The sequence below is a fragment of the Quercus robur genome, chromosome 5, assembly GCF_932294415.1.
Source record: "Quercus robur chromosome 5, dhQueRobu3.1, whole genome shotgun sequence".
Classification (NCBI taxonomy): Eukaryota; Viridiplantae; Streptophyta; class Magnoliopsida; order Fagales; family Fagaceae; genus Quercus; species Quercus robur.
The window spans coordinates 59,038,075-59,057,651 of record NC_065538.1 but is presented as its reverse complement, the minus strand read 5'-3'; the positions used below and the strand labels follow the sequence as shown (position 1 = coordinate 59,057,651).

At 38.8% G+C, this 19,577-nt stretch overlaps 1 protein-coding gene across 1 annotated transcript; it reads right to left on the bottom strand.

Moving 5' to 3' along the window:
• Window positions 1-2,852: 2,852 nt before the first annotated feature.
• On the bottom strand, window positions 2,853-3,558 carry LOC126726470 (uncharacterized). The gene has a single exon (XM_050431732.1). It carries the CDS (start codon window positions 3,346-3,348, stop codon window positions 3,085-3,087), a length of 264 nt encoding a protein of 87 aa, XP_050287689.1. The 5' UTR covers window positions 3,349-3,558; the 3' UTR covers window positions 2,853-3,084.
• Between the last annotated feature and the right edge of the window lie 16,019 nt (window positions 3,559-19,577).

Here is a 19,577-nt window from a genome sequence, read left to right as displayed (position 1 = left end):
GTATTTTTGTCATGGAAATTGTTCCTATCTTTGCTACACAAAACAACTGTTAAGATTTATGAAAGTTTTCCTCTTAGGCAAATTTTGTTTTGGCCAATTTTAGAACATTTGAGTTATTGATCATCTTCAGTTAAAGCGGCTATAAATGGCTATCATCAATAAGGATGGAAATTTTGCCCCACCCCGCTTGACCCGCCCCTCCCGGCCTCCCCACTTTGCTCCATGCGGTTTTTTCCCACCCTACAAAGGTGATGGGGCAAGGATGGGACAAAATTTTAACCCCGCACTACAGGGCTAGACAGAGATGGATTTAGACTTTTTAGACCCAACCCACCTCGCCCCGCCCCATCCCCACCCTGCCCCACATTGATAAGGGTTAAATTGTAAATTTTTCATACTCAAAACCCTACTATTTAAACAAACATATCATCAGCTTATTTTATTCTACCTAACAAGGATTTTTGCCTCTCTTTTTTCTCTAGCAAGGTTGGAAATAAGATACCAATTTTAACATTTTCTTTTGTCTTTATTATGAACAAATTTATATATTATTGAATCATTGATTTTGTATTATGAGATTTTTGTTTTTGTTGTGATATTGTCTTATTAAACATTTTAATAATATTATTTAATTTTTGCTAAAAATGATTTTGATGTGTTGGGATAAATTTATTTTTAATTTCAAATATATTTTATTAATGAAACATGTTTTATTAAAAAAATTGCAACAGTTGTAGGTAAATTAATAAGAAGTAGAGTTTTACGGAATGGGGTAGGGCTTCGCAGGACCCAAGGGGTGGGGATGGGGCAAGAAAATTTTCCCATCATGCGGGACGAGACATGAATGAGGTAGAACAAAACCATTTGGAGCGAGGGTAAAGACCTCATCCTTCGGACCCACCCCGCCCCATTGCCATCCCTCGTCAAGGCATCAAGGAGAACAAATTACAAGAGAAAGTTTCATTCTTCATCCATTAAATCTCTTCCAAATGAATTGTTGATGGAAGTTCTTGGTCATGTTGCCTCAACTTCGTTTACTGACCTATTTAATGTCGAGTTGCAAATACTTTCTTGAAGTAGCAAAGGATGATTATATATTTCAACGCATATCACTTGAGAAATTTCCAGTAGTTCTTCTTCGTATAAGTAATGAAGCATCATCTTTTTTTAAACGTTGTGAGGAGTTTGGAAACCCTGAGTCCTTTTTTAGACAAGGGATGATTGATTATTTTAGTTTGGCGATGATAGAATCAGGACTAAAGTACTTGAAAAGAGTGGCAGAGAAAGGTCATTCAGAAGAAACATACGTAAATGGGATTATCTTGCTATGTTCTGAAGGTCAATTAAAGCAAGAGGGCATAAAGATTTTATCTTCTTAGAAAATCACTAAATCAATTGGCATGAAAAAATGTCAAAAGAGAATGAGGACTGTTATGCGTGATATGTGGATTAGGAATTCTATTGTTAGACAACAAGTATTGTGTTCCCTTAAAGAACCATGCCAAGTTCTAAAAAAAAAAAAGAGAGAGAGGATGGGAATCAAGTGACAACGAGCTAGAGCTAGATGAAGATGACAACACACTCTGTGAAGCTTGTAGCTGCAATAGTGAAGTTACTTGGTTTTCTAACAATACACTCTGTGAAGCTTGTAGCTACAATTGTGAAGTCACTTGGTTTTCTAATATGCTAGGTCGAAGAGTATATTAACCATTAGAAATTGTACTAAAAATTAAAAATATTACCGACAGAAATTGTAATTTTGTATAAGAGAGTTTTCCTCAAAAAAAAAAAAAAAAAAAAAAAAAAAAAAAAAAAAAAAAAAAGGAAGAAGAAGATAATCGTGTATTCCAGATTATATTTTTCTCAAGCTGCTGCAAGTGAGCTCACTTATGGATTGAACAAGCACAGTTACAGGTCTCATCAAGAGCACCTAGTTATAGGCTTAAAGCGTCTCAAGAAAATAATCTTAACCCCATCTTCAAGTGAAAGTACACATTTCAATTTTCTCCAAGCATGGATTTCAATCAAGTCTCACCTAGTACGACTGTTCCTCATCATCTGGCAAAATGTTTTACCAAGGAGAATATGACATTTATTTTTCATCAGAACTTATTGTTGTGGCAGGCAGATGGGGCAGGTTTTGTACATAACTCCCAAGTACTCTCTGGTCCTTTTAAAGTATCTTAATGCAATTATATTGGTTCAGAAAAAAGGAATTGTATAAAACTTTGTCAAATGCATTTTAAGTGATCCGACTCAAATGACTGAGAACTCTACATACAACAATGTACTTCATCATTGATAATAAAATCTTCATCACTCCACTCAGTGTAAGAGTAAATGACATAAAAGAACTTAATCTAACCCCACTGCAAAAATGAATTGAACAAGATACTTTAAAATCTTTTTCCCATTGTCCACAATGAATTGAACAAGATACTTTAAAATCTTTTTCCCATTGTCCACAAAATGTTTTAAGAACACAAATTGATGCCTTCTCGAAACAGCAACACCACATATAATGCGCGGATAAGAGAGAGTCTATAAGAGAGAATTAGGAAATGTCAAAATCTCTACCATTTCGCTCAAAAAGGAAATGTCAAAATCGATTACCATATCCCCAAATTTCAACATAAAGCTCAAGATTCAAACTTCAATTTTTGAACACTACACAAAGTCTTCAAGTTCATGTCACTGAACACATAAGTATCATTTGATAACACAATGTTGTTTTGGTCTGCTGACTTATGAGAATCTAACATTTACAGTCCAACAATCAAAGTAGACAAAATCCTTGATTTTCGGAACATCATAATAATTTAAAAATCATTCACATTGTTTTTCCCAGAACGAACCGCCAGAACAAGGAAAAAATGTATAATAAACTGTGATCCGATCCAAAACAACGACAACAAAGAACAAAAGTCACAAATTCATGTCATTAACAAATCCGAACTCACAAAAGCTTTTCATTTCATTTCCACCATTAACACAAACAACAACTAAAAAAACCCAAAAAATATAAGGGGGGATATTGTAAATACCAGGGAATAAGCGGGGCAGTGAGTAAGTGAGAGTGAGAATTCAGATGGGCTTGACAGAAGAATCGTAGGAAGTGGTGGAAGAAGTAACAACAACAGGATCATCAGATTCAGAGGTGATAAGAGGGGCGCGAATGTTGTTGTTGTTGTTGTTGGAAACGGCGTCATCTGGATCGTAGTCGGGATTGAGGGAGCGATCGATGGCTTCGCGGCCTTGTTCTAGGCAAGGCTTGCAAGCGATCTCGATGGCGATCCAACCCAGCACCACTCCTGCTATTGCTATCAATGCGCTTGTTATTGCTGCCATCTGATCTCTCTCTTTTTCTCAAAGCTACTTTTTTTCTGAGTCCCCGGTCTATTTCAATTGTAGTAGTGTTTTCGGGTTTTGAAATTTTATCTGCAGAATTCGCTCAATGCTGTTTGTGGACTGGAGGTGTTGTTGGTGGGTGTGTAAATCTATTAATTTTATGTCAAGGTAAAGTAACGGGACGGGGATGGGGTTTCCAGTGGGACCCACCGTGTGTGACCCAGCTTGATCCGGTTGGAATTTGGATTTGGGTATCTCTTGATTCTCTCTTCTACGAGAGAGCTTTCAATTCCGGACAACCTATGTAATAATTAATGAGTTTAAATTCGGTCAGGTTGTGGCGTAAAACACTGGTTTTATGTCAACCAATAGAACACAGCCATGTCATCTTCTTTTAAGTGATAAGTTAAATTCCTCTCCAAACACAGAACGAAATAAGAAAACCCACAGAATCCCACAGCCCTGCTTCCTCCCTCTTCCATCTTCACTTGCCCAAACCTCCATCACACCACACAATTCAATCATCGAAAACAGAGTACTTCCATGGGTCTCGAATGTTCAAGGTGGCTTTGACCTTGTGAACGCCATGGGAGGTGGTGTTTTTGATATATGAGGGGTTAAAGGAGAGAGATATCCTGGTCTTAGTGGTTCGGTTGAAGATTCCGACACTACCGGAGAAAAATGCGAATTGTAAGCCTGAGGAAATCGTTGGAGTGGGAGACAAGGACATTGTCGAAGGATAAAGGCTGCTTGGGAACGACGTCATTGCAGTGTTGGGAGTACGAGATTTTGGGTTTCCAAAATGGGTTTCGAAAAAAAGCTGTGGCGGTGGGGAAGTTGAGGAATAAGAATAAGAAGCAGAGGAGGAGATTGAGTGTGAATTTCAATTTCTTAGGATTTGGAGAAGAAGAACAACAAAATGAATTTGAGCCCATTGATGTGAATTCAAGATTACAAGAATGAAAGAATTACTCTCTGATAAGATTAACAACAGGAATTTAAGCCCATTGATGTGAATTAAAGATTACAAGAATGAAAGAATTACTCTCTGATAAGATTGAATATTACTCTCATGGAAGAGGGAGGAAGCAGGGCTGTGGGTTTCTGTGGGTTTTCTTATTTCGTTTTGTGTTTGGAGAGGAATTTAACTTATCACTTAAAAGAAGATGACATGGCTGTGTTCTATAGGCTGGCGTAAAACCAGTGTTTTACGCCATAGCCTGACTGAAATTAAACTCATAATTAATTAATGTTGCAAAATAAAAGAAATATATAAATATATAGAAATCCCCACCCACCCCAAATAACTCTTTGATTTCGAACTTTACACATCCCAAATAACTCTTTCATTGCCCAAACTTTATACATTCCAATCAAAATTTATTTCTAACAATTAATTATCTTTATATATTTAGAGAATTCAAAAAGTTTGTTACTTCTACTTCTATTGACTAAAATACCCCTAATATATTATATTATCATTATACTTAAAAAATAAAAAATAGGGCATTTAAGGAAATTCAATAACTAAATTAAAAAGAAAAATCAAATCCCATGTTCACCCATCTTCCTAAAATTTAGCATACCTCTTCAAATCCCGGTGCACGTTCTCCTATTTGAATTCAATTTTTTTTTTTCCTGATTTCAATTGAAGCTTTACTCTTAACTTCTAATCATTATCTTTTATTTTTATTAAAAAAATTTAATTGTTCAAAATTCTTTCTTATTCCTTAACTAACCACCGATATTGCCAACAACAAAAAAAAAAAGTTAACAATTGGATAAGATAAACTATGATAAACTATCGCTTTAAAAAAAATCTGCCTACAAATTCTCACAAACACAACTTCAAACTTCCACCCATTATCATTAAGCAGTTATAATGTTCTCCCCCCATCCCTATCCTCCATAGCAACAACTATTTTTGTATGTAGCCTCTGTAATGAACATTGTTTTATGTTTTCAAGATAAAAGTTTGCAATCAACAGGTACGGGACGTGAAGTCCGTGCTACAAATTATATGCCACCATTTTGAAGTCCCTTCATGTTGACAACCCAGCTGCTAAAGTTCATTATGGAGTCTACATTCCTAACAGAGCAACATCATCTCTAGAGGTAATTATTTCATGTTGTTTGGGTATAAATATATTTTAGAATGTATTGTGGGAGTTGGATTTGGGAAGTGCCTTCTTAAGTTTAGTAAGCCCAGAGTCACATGTTGAATTTTTTAGTGCATTATGTGTAAGAGATCAAAAAATTATTAAAATTTACCCAAAAAATAGAAGAGCATACACGTATACTCAGAGGCTAGTGTTTGTGTGTGTGTATATATACATATATATATTTAAATGACACCTTGTAGGATGAATGTTTATTTTCTTCCTTATATTTTTTTGTTAAAGTTCAATTTAATGACTTTCATTTTTTTGAGAAGAAGAAAGTTGTAATATTATTAAAGAAGGGATGCCAAGTCGGGACAATTACAGCATTTACCAGATTTTTCTTTATAGGGATATAATTTTTGCAAGCTCTCCAAACAAAATTTCTCACCTTATTTGGAATTGACAAGCTCCAAATCTTCTTCCATTCAGCCTGACCGAGAGACAAGGCTTCTGACTAGCCAAGAAGCAAACCATCAACTTCTAAATTTAGCTGCTCTTCAACTAAAAATTGGAATCCAAATTTAACAACGTACAAACCCGATTGACATAAAGGCTAGAAAACTTTATCAACAACCCGATTCCTACACAGTGGAATAGACAGAATAGAACTGACCTCGTGGGGAAGAAACAAATTTTTCAAAAGAGATAAATTCCATTGTTTGGTTAGTAGGTTAATGAGATCAACAACAAGATCTCCATTCAGAATTTCTGGCAAAGGAGATTGGAGCCTTGGATTTTCAAGGCTTGGCAACCACAGATCTGCCCATAGATTTATACTTTCACCAGTTCCCACCCTTAAACGAACACCTCTTTTAAGCAAATCTCTACCTTTTAAAATACTACTCCAAGCATATGAGCTCCTAGAATTTTCTTTGGCATCTAAAACTGAACTGTTAGGACATACGTGATTCACTTGTTAGGAACATATGTCACTATTTTATGTAATTGGCTAATCCTTTGACAAAACGCACTTTACTTGTATTTGGGTAGATCTAGGATGTGTTTAATACTTCAAGAAACTTTATTTCAAGATCAAGTGTTGAAGCCATGCAAATTTGTCCAAGATTCAAGCTGAAAAGTGCAAGTTCATTAAATCTCGACAACTAGTATCTATCGAGCTTGAAGAGCTGTTCCAGTCCCGTGGCTCGACAGTTGCTCGACAGATGGCTATCTGTTGAGGTTTATCAAAAACAAATTTTTAGTTCTGTTTTGACTCTAATCCATGATTATGTGTTTGGGCCTTCTTTTCTCACAACCCTAGACATATAAAAATGATTATTTTAAGGGCCATCAAAGTGGACACAAGTTGCACAAGTGTTGAGCAAAGTTTGTTCAAGCAAATTGTGACCGAAGACAGAGTTTTGCCCTAGTTCATCATTCTTGTGTAGAAGTTGCTGTGTTTGTGCACCGTAGGGTTTTGTGACCAAGCATCTTCTAGATCTTCATCGTGTGATGGATTGAAGAACTTTGCAGCCAAAAACTTTCTCTAGTTGGTGATTGAAATCGCGTATTAGGATCTGCGCAATTGGTTAGTCATGTACTGGGAGCCGTGCATTACAAGGAAAGATTGTTAATACAGAACAAGTCCAATTAGATATTGGGGTAAGGGTTCAATTGTAGGTTGGTATAAGGTACTGTGATTCCTTTACTTGTAACCGCTTGTTGTAATAATAGTGGATTCTAGGGAATGATGACCTTAAAATCACTCGGTGGGGTTTTTGCCATGTTGGTTTTCCCCATTCGTATATTTTCCACTGCACTTAGTTTAATTGGTGATTGTTTGTGCTACCACGCGTTTGTATGTTAATTTGATTAATTAATAAACTTGGCTAATTAATCAATTAATTCATCACAAGAGGTCAATACATTGTCGGCCTATCAAGTGGTATTAGAGCAAGCACACTTTGATTAGGGTTTAATCTTTGTTGTGTAATCCATTGACCCCTGTTTGTCATGGATAGAGGACAGTCTCTCATTATTCCTCATTTGTTTGATGGTACTAACTATGCATACTGGAAAGTACGCATGAGAACTTTCTTGCAATCTCTAGATGAGAAGGTGTGGCAAGCTGTAGGGATTGGTTGGACCAAGCCAAAGGAAGCACCAGCCGATTGGGATGAAGCCAAGATCAAGGTGGCAAACTTCAACAGTAAGGCATTGAATGCTTTGTTCAGGGCAGTCACTAATGAGGAATTCAATAAGATATCCTCCACTAAAACTGCAAAGGAAGCATGGACCATCCTCCAAACAACCTATAAAGAAACTAAGGATGTCAAGGATTCGAAACTTCAGAGGCTCACTATAAGCTTCGAAGAGATAAAGATGGAGGAGGATGAGTCGTTCAATGAGTTCTATGCCAAGCTCAAGAACATAGTGAACTCAGCTTTCAATCTTGGGGAAACCATTCCTAAACCCAAGATTGTGAGAAAGGTGCTCAGATCTCTACCCGAGAGATTCCATGCCAAGATTACGGCAATCGAGGAATCAAAGGATATTGACAAGATTCCTTTGACAAAGCTGGTTGGTAATTTGCAGACCTACGAGCTAGGGTTAACAAGAATTGGCAAGTCGGGTAAGGGCAAAAGCATGGCATTGAAGGCCAAGAGCAATGATACTGATGAATCTTCAGACGATGAAGATTCTAAGATGAAGTCCTACATCACCAGACAATTCAAGAAGTTTATGAAGAATGCAAATGGAAAGGGCTTTGACAAGGACCGTAGGCAATCTAATTCTTCTCAGTTCAAGAGTCAAGACAAAGGGAAGAAGGATGCTAGAGATGGCAGTCAGTACACTTTTCCTGCAGGACCTAAGTGCTTTGGGTGTCAAGGATTCAGTCACATGAAACAGGAGTGTCCTACATATCTCAAGAGCATTGGGAAGAGCAAGGTACTTGCTGCTACTTTAAGTGACACCAAGCCTAGGGATGATTTCGACAATGAGGATGACGGAATCCTGAATGCCTTCATTGCCACTGTCAATCCTACTGAGGGGATTGTTGAAGATGTGGATGAAGAAGAGGAATTGGTGGAGTCCAAGTTTGAGAAGATGGATGATCAAAATGATATCCATACAGCCTATGAGAAACTATACAAGCTTTCTGAGAAACATGAGAAACTTTATAGGCTAGCCACCAAAAAGCTCAGTGATGTGGAACTTGATCTTGAAGAGCTTTCTACAAAGTTTGATGAAGTTAATCAAACTATTGGAGCACTAAGGTTTGAAAATAATTTCTTGGCTGAAAAGACCAAGAAGTTTAAAGAGGAGCTGTTCCAAGTCAGAGCTCAATTGGAGAGAACTTCAAGTACAAAGCTTGATGAGATGCTCAGTCTTCAGAAATCTACTTCTGATCGAACAGGTTTAGGATATGGTTTCTCTTCTTCTAATATTGCTTCTACTAGTACTACTTTTTTTGTTCCTTCTAGTAATAATGTTGAAATTGAGAACAATGATGTTAAAACTGATTTAGCTAGTGAGAACATAGACAAGGGTAAATCTATCTTAGGAGCACCCCCTAAGCAAGATAAGAAGGAAGCTAAAAACCCTAGGGCTAAGAAGGCTAACTCTCAAAAGCCTAATCAAAAGAAGCAACATCTCTGTAAGGTTGAATTTATTCAACCATCTAATTGGCTTTATTCCGTGCCAAATTTGCTTGTAATTCAGCATTTAGTAACCCTGTATTTAGGTGGGATTGTTGTAAGGGTAGTGAGTGAGATAGTGTGAAGATTGCTCAAGAGTGTGCAAGAAAACAGAGTGTCGCGGCTGGGACTCGCGACTGGACTCGCGGCTTCAACCCGCCAGAAGATGCACACGTGCCAAGCATGCTGGAAGATGAACAGTCATGCTAGCTGGAGCACTACAGGACAAAACAGGACAACTGGCCATACGGTTAACTCGCGACTGGAACTCGCGACTTAGTCAAGCCGCGAGGTCAAGCCGCGAGCCACCCCTGTTTTGGAAAAACCTGACGTTTCGCATTCCACTCTTCTTTAGTATAAATACCCTTTTAACCCACGATTGAAAGAGAGCTTCCAGAGAGAATTTTGAGAGAGAAACCCTAAAGAAAAACCAGATTGTTTCACCCACAATCTCTACCTTAGAGTCTCATCAAATTCCCTCACTCTCTTCCTCTCCATTGTCAAATCCTTGAGAGGCCTTTATACCAAACCTGGTTCTCACCATTATCATCCCTGTGAGACAGTCGTTTGGAGTTCTGGGAAGCAGTTAGGAAGGAGCCAATATTCATTGGTTGATGCTACGGTGTTGTAGCGGAATCCGGAAAGCTAGAAAAGAAAAAGGTTCGGCGCAACCTCGTTGGAGCAAGAAGCTTGGAGGGCTTAGGTGCACTGGGTAGATTAGGCTTGGAGGGTCTATTGCTGTCCTTGTATCCCAACTGTATTTTCTAGTGGATTGATTACCGCTTGGAGGGCGGCGGAGAGGTTTTTCGCCGAGGTCTTCGGTTTCCTCTTCGATAACATATCTGGTGTTATCGCTGTGTTTGCATCTTCCTTCCTCTCTATCTCTGCCTTTACATTAATCTACTGTGGTTTATTTTGATGTGGCTTAGATAGTTGTTTAATCAATTCCTTGTTATAGCATATGTTAAGTTTCCGCACACTAGTTGTTTAACATATTGCATGTGTTGATTAAATTGGTTTTTGGGGGTCTAAACGTTCAAAAGTGTTTTTGTACACGTTTTTGAACTTTCAATTGGTATCAGAGCGGGTACACATCTGTTTGGTTTCATTACCATTTGTGTGATCCTTTGTGGTTGTTATTATTTGGTTTATACCATGCTGAATTGTAGCTCAAGTGTTTGTGAAAATGTCTCTATGCATACGACTGAAAGGTGTCTTACTGATGACCTTGTAGAGTTATTAAAAACTAAGAAACATGCTAGAGTTTTTGTTCACATGCTGAAAGTTCTTGAGAATCAGAATCTTGTCTTACACAGTAGCATATCTGAATCAAAATCATTGATTAAGAAATATAAAAGAAAGAATAGAATGTTGTGTGAGATGATTGAGAATCTGAAAATGAAAAATCAATCTAAAATTAGCATGAAACCTGATGATGAGTTTGTGTTTGAAGGTCAAGATTGTCTGTCACATGTGAACCTATTTGTGCATACCTCATTAAAGGTGTTTAATGCATGTTTGTGGTATCTTGATAGTGGATGTTCTCGCCATATGACAGGGGATAAGTCATTGTTTAAGTCACTCAAAGAAAAGGTGGGTGACTATGTGACCTTTGGGGATGGAAGCCATGCTCAAGTCCTAGGCAAAGGAACCATCGAGATACCCGGTTTGCCTCTGTTGAAAGATGTGCTGTTCATAAAAGGGCTGAAGGCGAATTTGCTGAGCATCACTCAAATTTGTGATGACGACTTCCTGGTACAATTCTCCAAGAAAGGATGTTTGATCATCAATAAAGAGGGGATTCAGGTTTTGGAAGGAAATCGGACTACGGATAACTGTTATGGAATAGTTCCCACGGCACCAATATCATGTAGAAGTGCTCGGGTGGATATGTTGGAGCTGTGGCATCACAGATTTGGGCATGTCAACTTCAAACAAGTAGCCAAAGTCTCCAAACTTGAAGCAGTCGAGGGACTTCCTAAGTTTGGAAAAGTAAAGAAGACCATTTGTGGTGCATGTCAAATGGGGAAGCAAACTAAGGCAAGTCATCACAAGGTAAATGTGATAGCCACCTCTCGTTGTTTGGAGTTACTTCATGTTGATCTGATGGGGCCCACCAGAACTGAAAGCCTAGGGGGAAAAAGATATATTATGGTCATTGTGGACGACTACTCAAGATACACTTGGGTTGAATTCCTTAGAGAAAAATCAGAAGCTTGTGAGAGGCTGGAGATTCTGTGCAAGAAACTACAAAATGAAAAGGGGATTCCGATAGCCAAAGTTAGAAGTGATCATGGGAGAGAATTTGAGAATGCAAGATTCGAGTCCTTCTGTGAGAAGAATGGTATTAAAAGAGAGTTTTCAGCTCCTAAAACTCCACAACAAAATGGAGTGGTAGAGAGAAAAAATCGTGTGATTCAGGAGATGGCAAGAGTCATGTTGCTTAATAAGCAAATACCTCAAAGTTTTTGGGGAGAAGCTGTCAACACCTCGTGTCATATTGGCAATAGGATTTTCTTTCTAGCTGGTACAATGAAGACTGCATATGAGATATGGAATGAGAAGAAGCCTAAAGTGAAGTATTTCCGGGTATTTGGAAGTAAATGTTATATCTTAAATGATCGAGAGAATCTTGGGAAGTTTGATGCAAGAAGTGATGAGGGTATTTTTCTTGGCTACTCTACTACAAGTCGAGCATATAGAGTGTTCAACAAGAGAACAAAGACTGTGATGGAATCCATAAATGTCAAGATTGATGATGCCTTACCTAAGGTGGAAATGATTGATGATGTAGAAGGGCCGAGCACCGAAGAGCCTGATGTTGAGGTAGAAGCTTTGGATATAGAAGGTGAAGAACCTATACCAGAAGTAGAATCGACTCCCATCAACCCAAGAAGGGAAACGAGATCGATGTCTAGAACTTCAAGTCCTCTTACTCCTCCAGAAGTTCATCCTCCTATCTCTCGTAGTGATGAAGTTTCCACTTCAAAAAGGCCTTCCTCAAGAATTCTCAAGAATCATCCGGAAAGTAATATCATAGGATCACTTGATGACGGTCTTCGCCTCAGGAAAGGAAATATTCTGCTAGCCAATCATGTAACATATCACTGTTATCTTGCACAGTTTGAACCAAAGAGGGGTTGAAGAGGCTCTTCTAGATGAGAATTGGGTTGAATCAATGCATGACGAGCTGAATCAGTTTGTGAGGAATGACGTGTGGGAACTTGCTCCACGGCCGGAGAACGTTCATGTTATAGGCACAAAGTGGATTTTCAAAAACAAAACTGATGAAGATGGAGAGATAATTCGAAACAAGTCTCGGTTGGTGGCTCAAGGCTACACACAAGTCGAAGGGGTGGATTTTGATGAATCATTTGCTCCGGTGGCAAGACTCGAATCAATTCGAATCCTCATGTCCATTGCGTGCACTTTGAAGTTCAAACTTTATCAAATGGATGTTAAGAGTGCTTTTCTGAATGGATATCTAAATGAAGAGGTTTTTGTTGAGCAACCAAGAGGATTTGAGGATCCTCATTTTCCAGATCATGTATTAAGATTGAAGAAAGCACTGTATGGTTTAAAACAAGCGCCTAGAGCCTGGTACGATCGTCTTACACATTATCTTCTAGATAGAGGCTTCAAGAGAGGGTATGCTGATCGAACTCTATTTGTCAAAAATGATGAAGATTATCTCCTTGTGGCACAAGTCTATGTTGATGACATAGTGTTTGGAGCAACTATCGAAGATCGTGCTACTGAATTTTCTGAGGAGATGAAGAAGGAGTTTGAGATGAGCATGGTGGGGGAGCTCACATTCTTTTTGGGTCTTCAAGTCAAACAACAGAAGGAGGGTATATTTGTATCTCAAGAGAAGTATGCCAGAAATATTGTCAAGAAGTTTGGCCTAGAATCCAAAAAACATGCTTCCACTCCCATGAGCTCTGCCACTAAACTGAATGTGGATTCATCAGGAGTTGAAGTAAGTCCCACATTGTATAGGAGCATCATTGGAAGTTTGCTCTACCTTACAGCAAGTAGACCGGACATTGCTTTTAGTGTGGGCGTTTGTGCCAGGTACCAAGCTAATCCGAAGGAATCTCATCTGACTGCTGCTAAGCGAATCATTCGATATGTGAGTGGTACTGCAAACTATGGTCTGTGGTATTCAAAAGACTCAAATGCGTGTCTTGCTGGGTATTCGGATGCTGACTGGGCTGGAAGTGTAGACGATCGGAAAAGCACTTCAGGTGGCTGTTTTTATCTTGGTAACAATCTTGTTTCGTGGATGAGCAAGAAGCAGAATTCAGTGTCTCTATCTACTGCAGAAGCAGAGTACATAGCTGCTGGAAGTTGCTGCACTCAGCTTCTTTGGATGAAGAAATTACTTCATGACTATGGAATTCCTCAAGAAACGATGTGTGTCTTCTGTGACAACACCAGTGCCATAAATCTTTCCAAAAATCCTGTTCAGCATTCAAAATCCAAACACACAGAGATAGAGAGGAAGGAAGATGCAAACACAGCGATAACACCAGATATGTTATCGAAGAGGAAACCGAAGACCTCGGCGAAAAACCTCTCCGCCGCCCTCCAAGCGGTAATCAATCCACTAGAAAATACAGTTGGGATACAAGGACAGCAATAGACCCTCCAAGCCTAATCTACCCAGTGCACCTAAGCCCTCCAAGCTTCTTGCTCCAACGAGGTTGCGCCGAACCTTTTTCTTTTCTAGCTTTCCGGATTCCGCTACAACACCGTAGCATCAACCAATGAATATTGGCTCCTTCCTAACTGCTTCCCAGAACTCCAAACGACTGTCTCACAGGGATGATAATGGTGAGAACCAGGTTTGGTATAAAGGCCTCTCAAGGATTTGACAATGGAGAGGAAGAGAGTGAGGGAATTTGATGAGACTCTAAGGTAGAGATTGTGGGTGAAACAATCTGGTTTTTCTTTAGGGTTTCTCTCTCAAAATTCTCTCTGGAAGCTCTCTTTCAATCGTGGGTTAAAAGGGTATTTATACTAAAGAAGAATGGAATGCGAAACGTCAGGTTTTTCCAAAACAGGGGTGGCTCGCGGCTTGACCTCGCGGCTTGACTAAGTCGCGAGTTCCAGTCGCGAGTTAACCGTATGGCCAGTTGTCCTGTTTTGTCCTGTAGTGCTCCAGCTAGCATGACTGTTCATCTTCTAGCATGCTTGGCACGTGTGCATCTTCTGGCGGGTTGAAGCCGCGAGTCCAGTCGCGAGTCCCAGCCGCGACACTCTGTTTTCTTGCACACTCTTGAGCAATCTTCACACTATCTCACTCACTACCCTTACAACAATCCCACCTAAATACAGGGTTACTAAATGCTGAATTACAAGCAAATTTGGCACGGAATAAAGCCAATTAGATGGTTGAATAAATTCAACCTTACAATCTCCCCCTTTGGCTATTCCGTGACAAAACCCTAAAACAGACTCTAGACTTAACATGTGAGTTGGGAACAGTTGATCAAAACTCACTCACACCTAATTCTAGAAGCTGTGAAGCACTTGAATCATATGAACATAAACTCCTGAAACACAACAATACACCATGATCATTGTAAGCAGAAAATTATAAATGTATATGAAACAGGCAATATAAGATCAAGCATAAGATGGAGTTAATGAACAAACCATGGCTTGATCAACCAAGTGAACACCACAAGGTAGTGATCACAGTGTTCATTCACACTTGGAATGAACACAAGGACATACAAGTTAACAAGCACAAGGCAAGACACTTGTATGTACAACACTCAACCAATGCATAGCACACAAGGCATATGCATCTAGGAACAATCCTACAAGGGCACAAGAGTGACAGTACAACAATCACAATGGAGAACATTTAGATTAAAGTACTGATTTCAACATAGCATAAAGGCTGCACTTAAGCATGGTACATACCACAAGGCCTACAAACTATGCATAAAACATAAACCCTCAAAGCTTACAAAAGCATATGGGTACAAACTAACAAATACCTGAATAACAGTTTTACAAAACATAATATATCAGCTTAAAGAGAAGAAGGAAACTAAAAAAAATAAAGACACTCCCCCTTAGATAGTGACACTCCCCCTTAGGGTAATATCCTCCCCCTCTGATTATGCCCCCTCTGATTATGCCTATCACTCCCCCTTTTTGTCATGGAATAGACTAGTCATCCTCTTCTAGTTTTCTCTGAATTTGATCCAACTGAGTCTGAAGAGAAGTAAACTTCATATCCCATCGGTTGCTTTGATGGTGTAGAGAAGCAGTGAGTCCAGACATCTTTGTATTCACCTCGTGGACAGAGGAAACAATGCGATCAAGTTTCTCATCGAGGGAGAGATTGCTGAACTGAGAGTCACTGTGAGATGCAGAAGTTTCTGGTTTGGCTCTCTTCCGACTATGTCCAACACTTGCATTGTATGTACGCATGTTGATCGGACTCGGTTTGGGGATAGGAGACTCATCAGCCGTTGGATAGATCCCCTTGAGCTTCAAGATCCGTGAAATGAGACTGCAGAAAGGAATGCAGATCCGAGACTCACTGCGAAGAACCGTTTTGCGCAGAACATGAAAGATGTGAGCACAAATGTCGATTTCTTCATCAGAGACCAGATCATGAAGAAACAAAGCTCGTCCGAGATTCATATACCCAGTACTTGATAAAGGGTACAAATTGTGAAACATCACAATTGTAAGCACTCGCAGTTTCGGAGAAAGGGAGGAAACACTGATGGATTTGCCATTGGGTGAGAACTCCAAGTCTTGACCAAGACTTTGTTTAAGAAGCTCCTCATCAGGACATAGATCATCATAGACTGGTGAATGACGAAAAATGGGTCTGTTGATGTGAAGAATTTCTGCCAGGTATGTAGGAGAAACAGAAAAGCTCTTTTGCCGAACCCAGCACTTAAGTTCATCTCCCTCCACAATTGCATTAGCATAAAATTCTTTAACCAACTCTTCATACACGATATCCGGATCCGAGAGAAGGTAATTCCAATCCTTGTGAGCAAAGCATATCGGGATGTCAGTGTTATGAAGTGAAGGCAGATCCACCGCTCTCTCTAGTAGTGGTGTGGCATGAAGAAAGAAGTTCTCATATGACTGATATGCTGAATAGGATCTGAACTTAGTGGGATCGAATCGCTGTGATGAAGAGCGAGTCACTTTCGGGAGAGGTGTGTCTTCATCAACATCAATTACGGGTTCCTTCCCTTTGGAAGAACCTCCTTTCACAGCAGCCTTTTTGAATGGAGACATGACCAGTCTGTATTATAAACAAGGGAAATGACAAAACACAATCCAACAGACTATATCAGCAGAGGGTTAGTGAAAATGTAGGAACAATGAAGAAACCCTAACAGCTGGATGAGTATGGTCAGAAAGTAACAATGAGGGACACCAAAGGCCCAAATTAGAACTACACAGAAGAGAGATCAAATATGCCCACAAAAACAGCTGTAAAGGGACCAAAATAAACACCACATCAACAAGATACCACACAAGATCAACGTGAAATATGATAGCAACAACAGATCAGACAAAAATTAGCTAACCCTAGCTAAGCACATGATGAAGAACACAGCCAACAAAATAACTTAGCTCAAAACCAGACAGGTTACCATAAGCTAAGAAAGGACAACTATGACAGCAAAATCATCACAAAACCCACACTCAAAAGTGAATAATCCAGAGGGAAGATCATAACAACAGGAAAATTAGAGTGCAAGACAAGGAACCATACCTGTGAGTCGACGATTTTAAGCTGAGAAGAAGCAAACAATGGAGATCGACAATGGAGGCACGGTGAGAAAGGGAAAGTGCAGAATAAAAAGACAATGAACAGTCACAAAAAGATCGAGGGAAAAACAGAAAATTTTAAAAACTGCCCCTGTATGACCAAAACACGCGATTTTCGCGACTGAGACAAGTCGCCACACAGTCGCCAGATTAAGCCGCCAAAGAACACAAAAACAAAATTTTGAAAAAATTTTTCTATGTGTTTCGCGACTGGAAGGTCTACCCGCGAGTGAGTCGCGAGCTGAGCCGCGAAAATCTCTGAGTGAATCTCGCGACTGGACCTTCCACTCGCGAACAAGTCGCCAAAACTGACCAGCGAAGATGCGACTGAGGCTCGCGACTTGACACACCCGCGACTGAGCCGCCAAAACAGGGCAAAATTGTATTTTTGAAATTTTCAGATTTTTCAGCAAAACACTTTCCAAAAACACCTAAAACACTCAAAAATCTTTTTGTGCTTGAATTAACAAAGATTGAGCATGTGAAAACACATTTTATCAAGTACAATCACACAAATGAATATGGCATACTCGACCAAATTGCTATAAATGGTTAGCCACTCAACAGAGCAATGGCATGACAGCATCTAGAAGCCAGAATCAACTTCAATCCTCTCTTGCTCCCCTTTGAGATCTTCTCAAAGCCCTCATGTTCCTTTTGAACTTGAACGGTTTCAATTCTTCCCCCTCACCGCTAATTCAAGGGTTTAATCAAAGGAAAAGGGCTCCAAGTGATTCTATCACTTTCTTCTCTCTCTTTATGTTTTTGTTTTTGCATAACTTATGTGTTTTGCTTTTATTTTGAGTTAGTCTAATTTCTATGCTTTGCTTTGATTAACATGTTTTTGTTTGTTTTCAGTTTTGTTTATTTTTTTTTTCATATAAAAATAAAAAAATAAAAATTGAAAAATCAGAAAAATACAAAAACAGTGTGTGTTTTGTGTACATTGGTACTTGTGTACTTTGGATGGCCATTGAAACAAAATTTTCTAAACTTTGCATCTTTTGTAGCTTAGATGAGCATCTCTATGCACAACTAAGCAAGTGAGCTTTGTGGCTCTTTTTTGTGATGAGTAAGATTAAGTAATCTCTTATACTTAACACTCGTATCACTCTTTTTGACGGGAAGGACTAGAAAATCTTAAGAGAAAGGAATAAATAACCATCTCACCATTGTTGCCCACCAATCATGGAATGACATCTGTATGCTTTAGCATAGCAAAAGTGCAATGTCAATGACATTTGTGTACTTCAGCATAGCAAAATTGGAAAGTCATAAGCTTACCATCATTGAGTATTTCTTTTCTCTATCTTATATGCCCATGCATGATTTGCTTAAAATGAAAAATATGCAAAGAAAAATAAAAAGCAAAAAGATCAAAATGCTTTAAATATGATTGCAAGCGTGTATTCTAGGAGATGTGAGAGTTATAGGATGTACCTTGAAGGTGATAGTCCCCATCAAACAGTTATGATTGTATGTGAGTTAAAATGATTTTCTCATATCTTAAATCGTCATAACATATATACACTTATGCAATCTTGCGATGTTTTTTATACACAACACACAATATTCTTTGCTACTCTTCGTACATGTGCAGGTACAATGTGATTTGACTATCACAAGGTTTACATGTGTTAATGTTTGCTCACTAAACTGTCTTGACTCATTTTTGAAATATAAAATTGGTTAGACTTGTTTAGTGTGTGTGTGTGTGTGTGTGTGTGTGTGTGTGTGTGTGTGTGTGTGTGTTGTTTTTTGGGATCTATGTGCTTAAAATTGTTGTTAAGAGTTGATTTTAAGAACTTAAAATGTTAATTGGATCCTTGGTTGAGTTGCATGCTTGATTGCATTCATATCTGTGTTTTTCCCTTCTTGACAAACTGTTTTTAAGCAATCTCGACAGCTTCTCGACACCTCCTCGACACCTGGCTATCTATTGAGCTTTTCAACTTCCTCTTATCGCAATCTCAATAGCTTCTCGACAACTAGGTGAATCAATCGAGATTTCTTCTAGATCCTTGATAGCTTCTCGATAGCTGGTGGATCGATCGAGATTCTTTTTAGCCTTTCGTGAATTGTCCCTCGACAGATCCTCGACAACTTCATCTGTCGACGCTTTTTTTCTCGACACCTGGCTTAATACCTATCTCAACACCTGTCTCAACACCTCTCAACACCTTTATCTGTCAAGATTTACTGGGCTCCTATTTAAGCACGAATCGTGATTTCCCTCTCATTTTTCTCGATCTCTCTCTTGATAGACTTGTCTTTTCACCTCCCAAAACTCTCTCACTCACTCTAAACTTCACTCTCAAGCGTTTTCAAGCTTTCTTAAGTTTTTTTCTTCACTTGGTGAGTTTCTAATCTCTCATTTACATGCATTTCATGTTTTGAAACCTAGATTTTGGGGTTTTTGAAAAATTTTGGGGTTTTTCAAAATTGATGAGTTTTTGTTGAAATTTTGGAATGGATTTTGCTTAAATGAGTTTAAAATCTCATACATTGCATCACATAAGCATTATAACAGTATTATTATGCATTTAGATGTGTGCAAATTAATTGTGTGCTGGTAGGATTGGATTGGGCTGAGTCCATGATGCTTTTT

Bases quoted from the DNA above. Each gene is read 5' to 3' on its own strand.
- LOC126726470 (XM_050431732.1), bottom strand. From the start codon at position 3,348: ATGGCAGCAATAACAAGCGCATTGATAGCAATAGCAGGAGTGGTGCTG.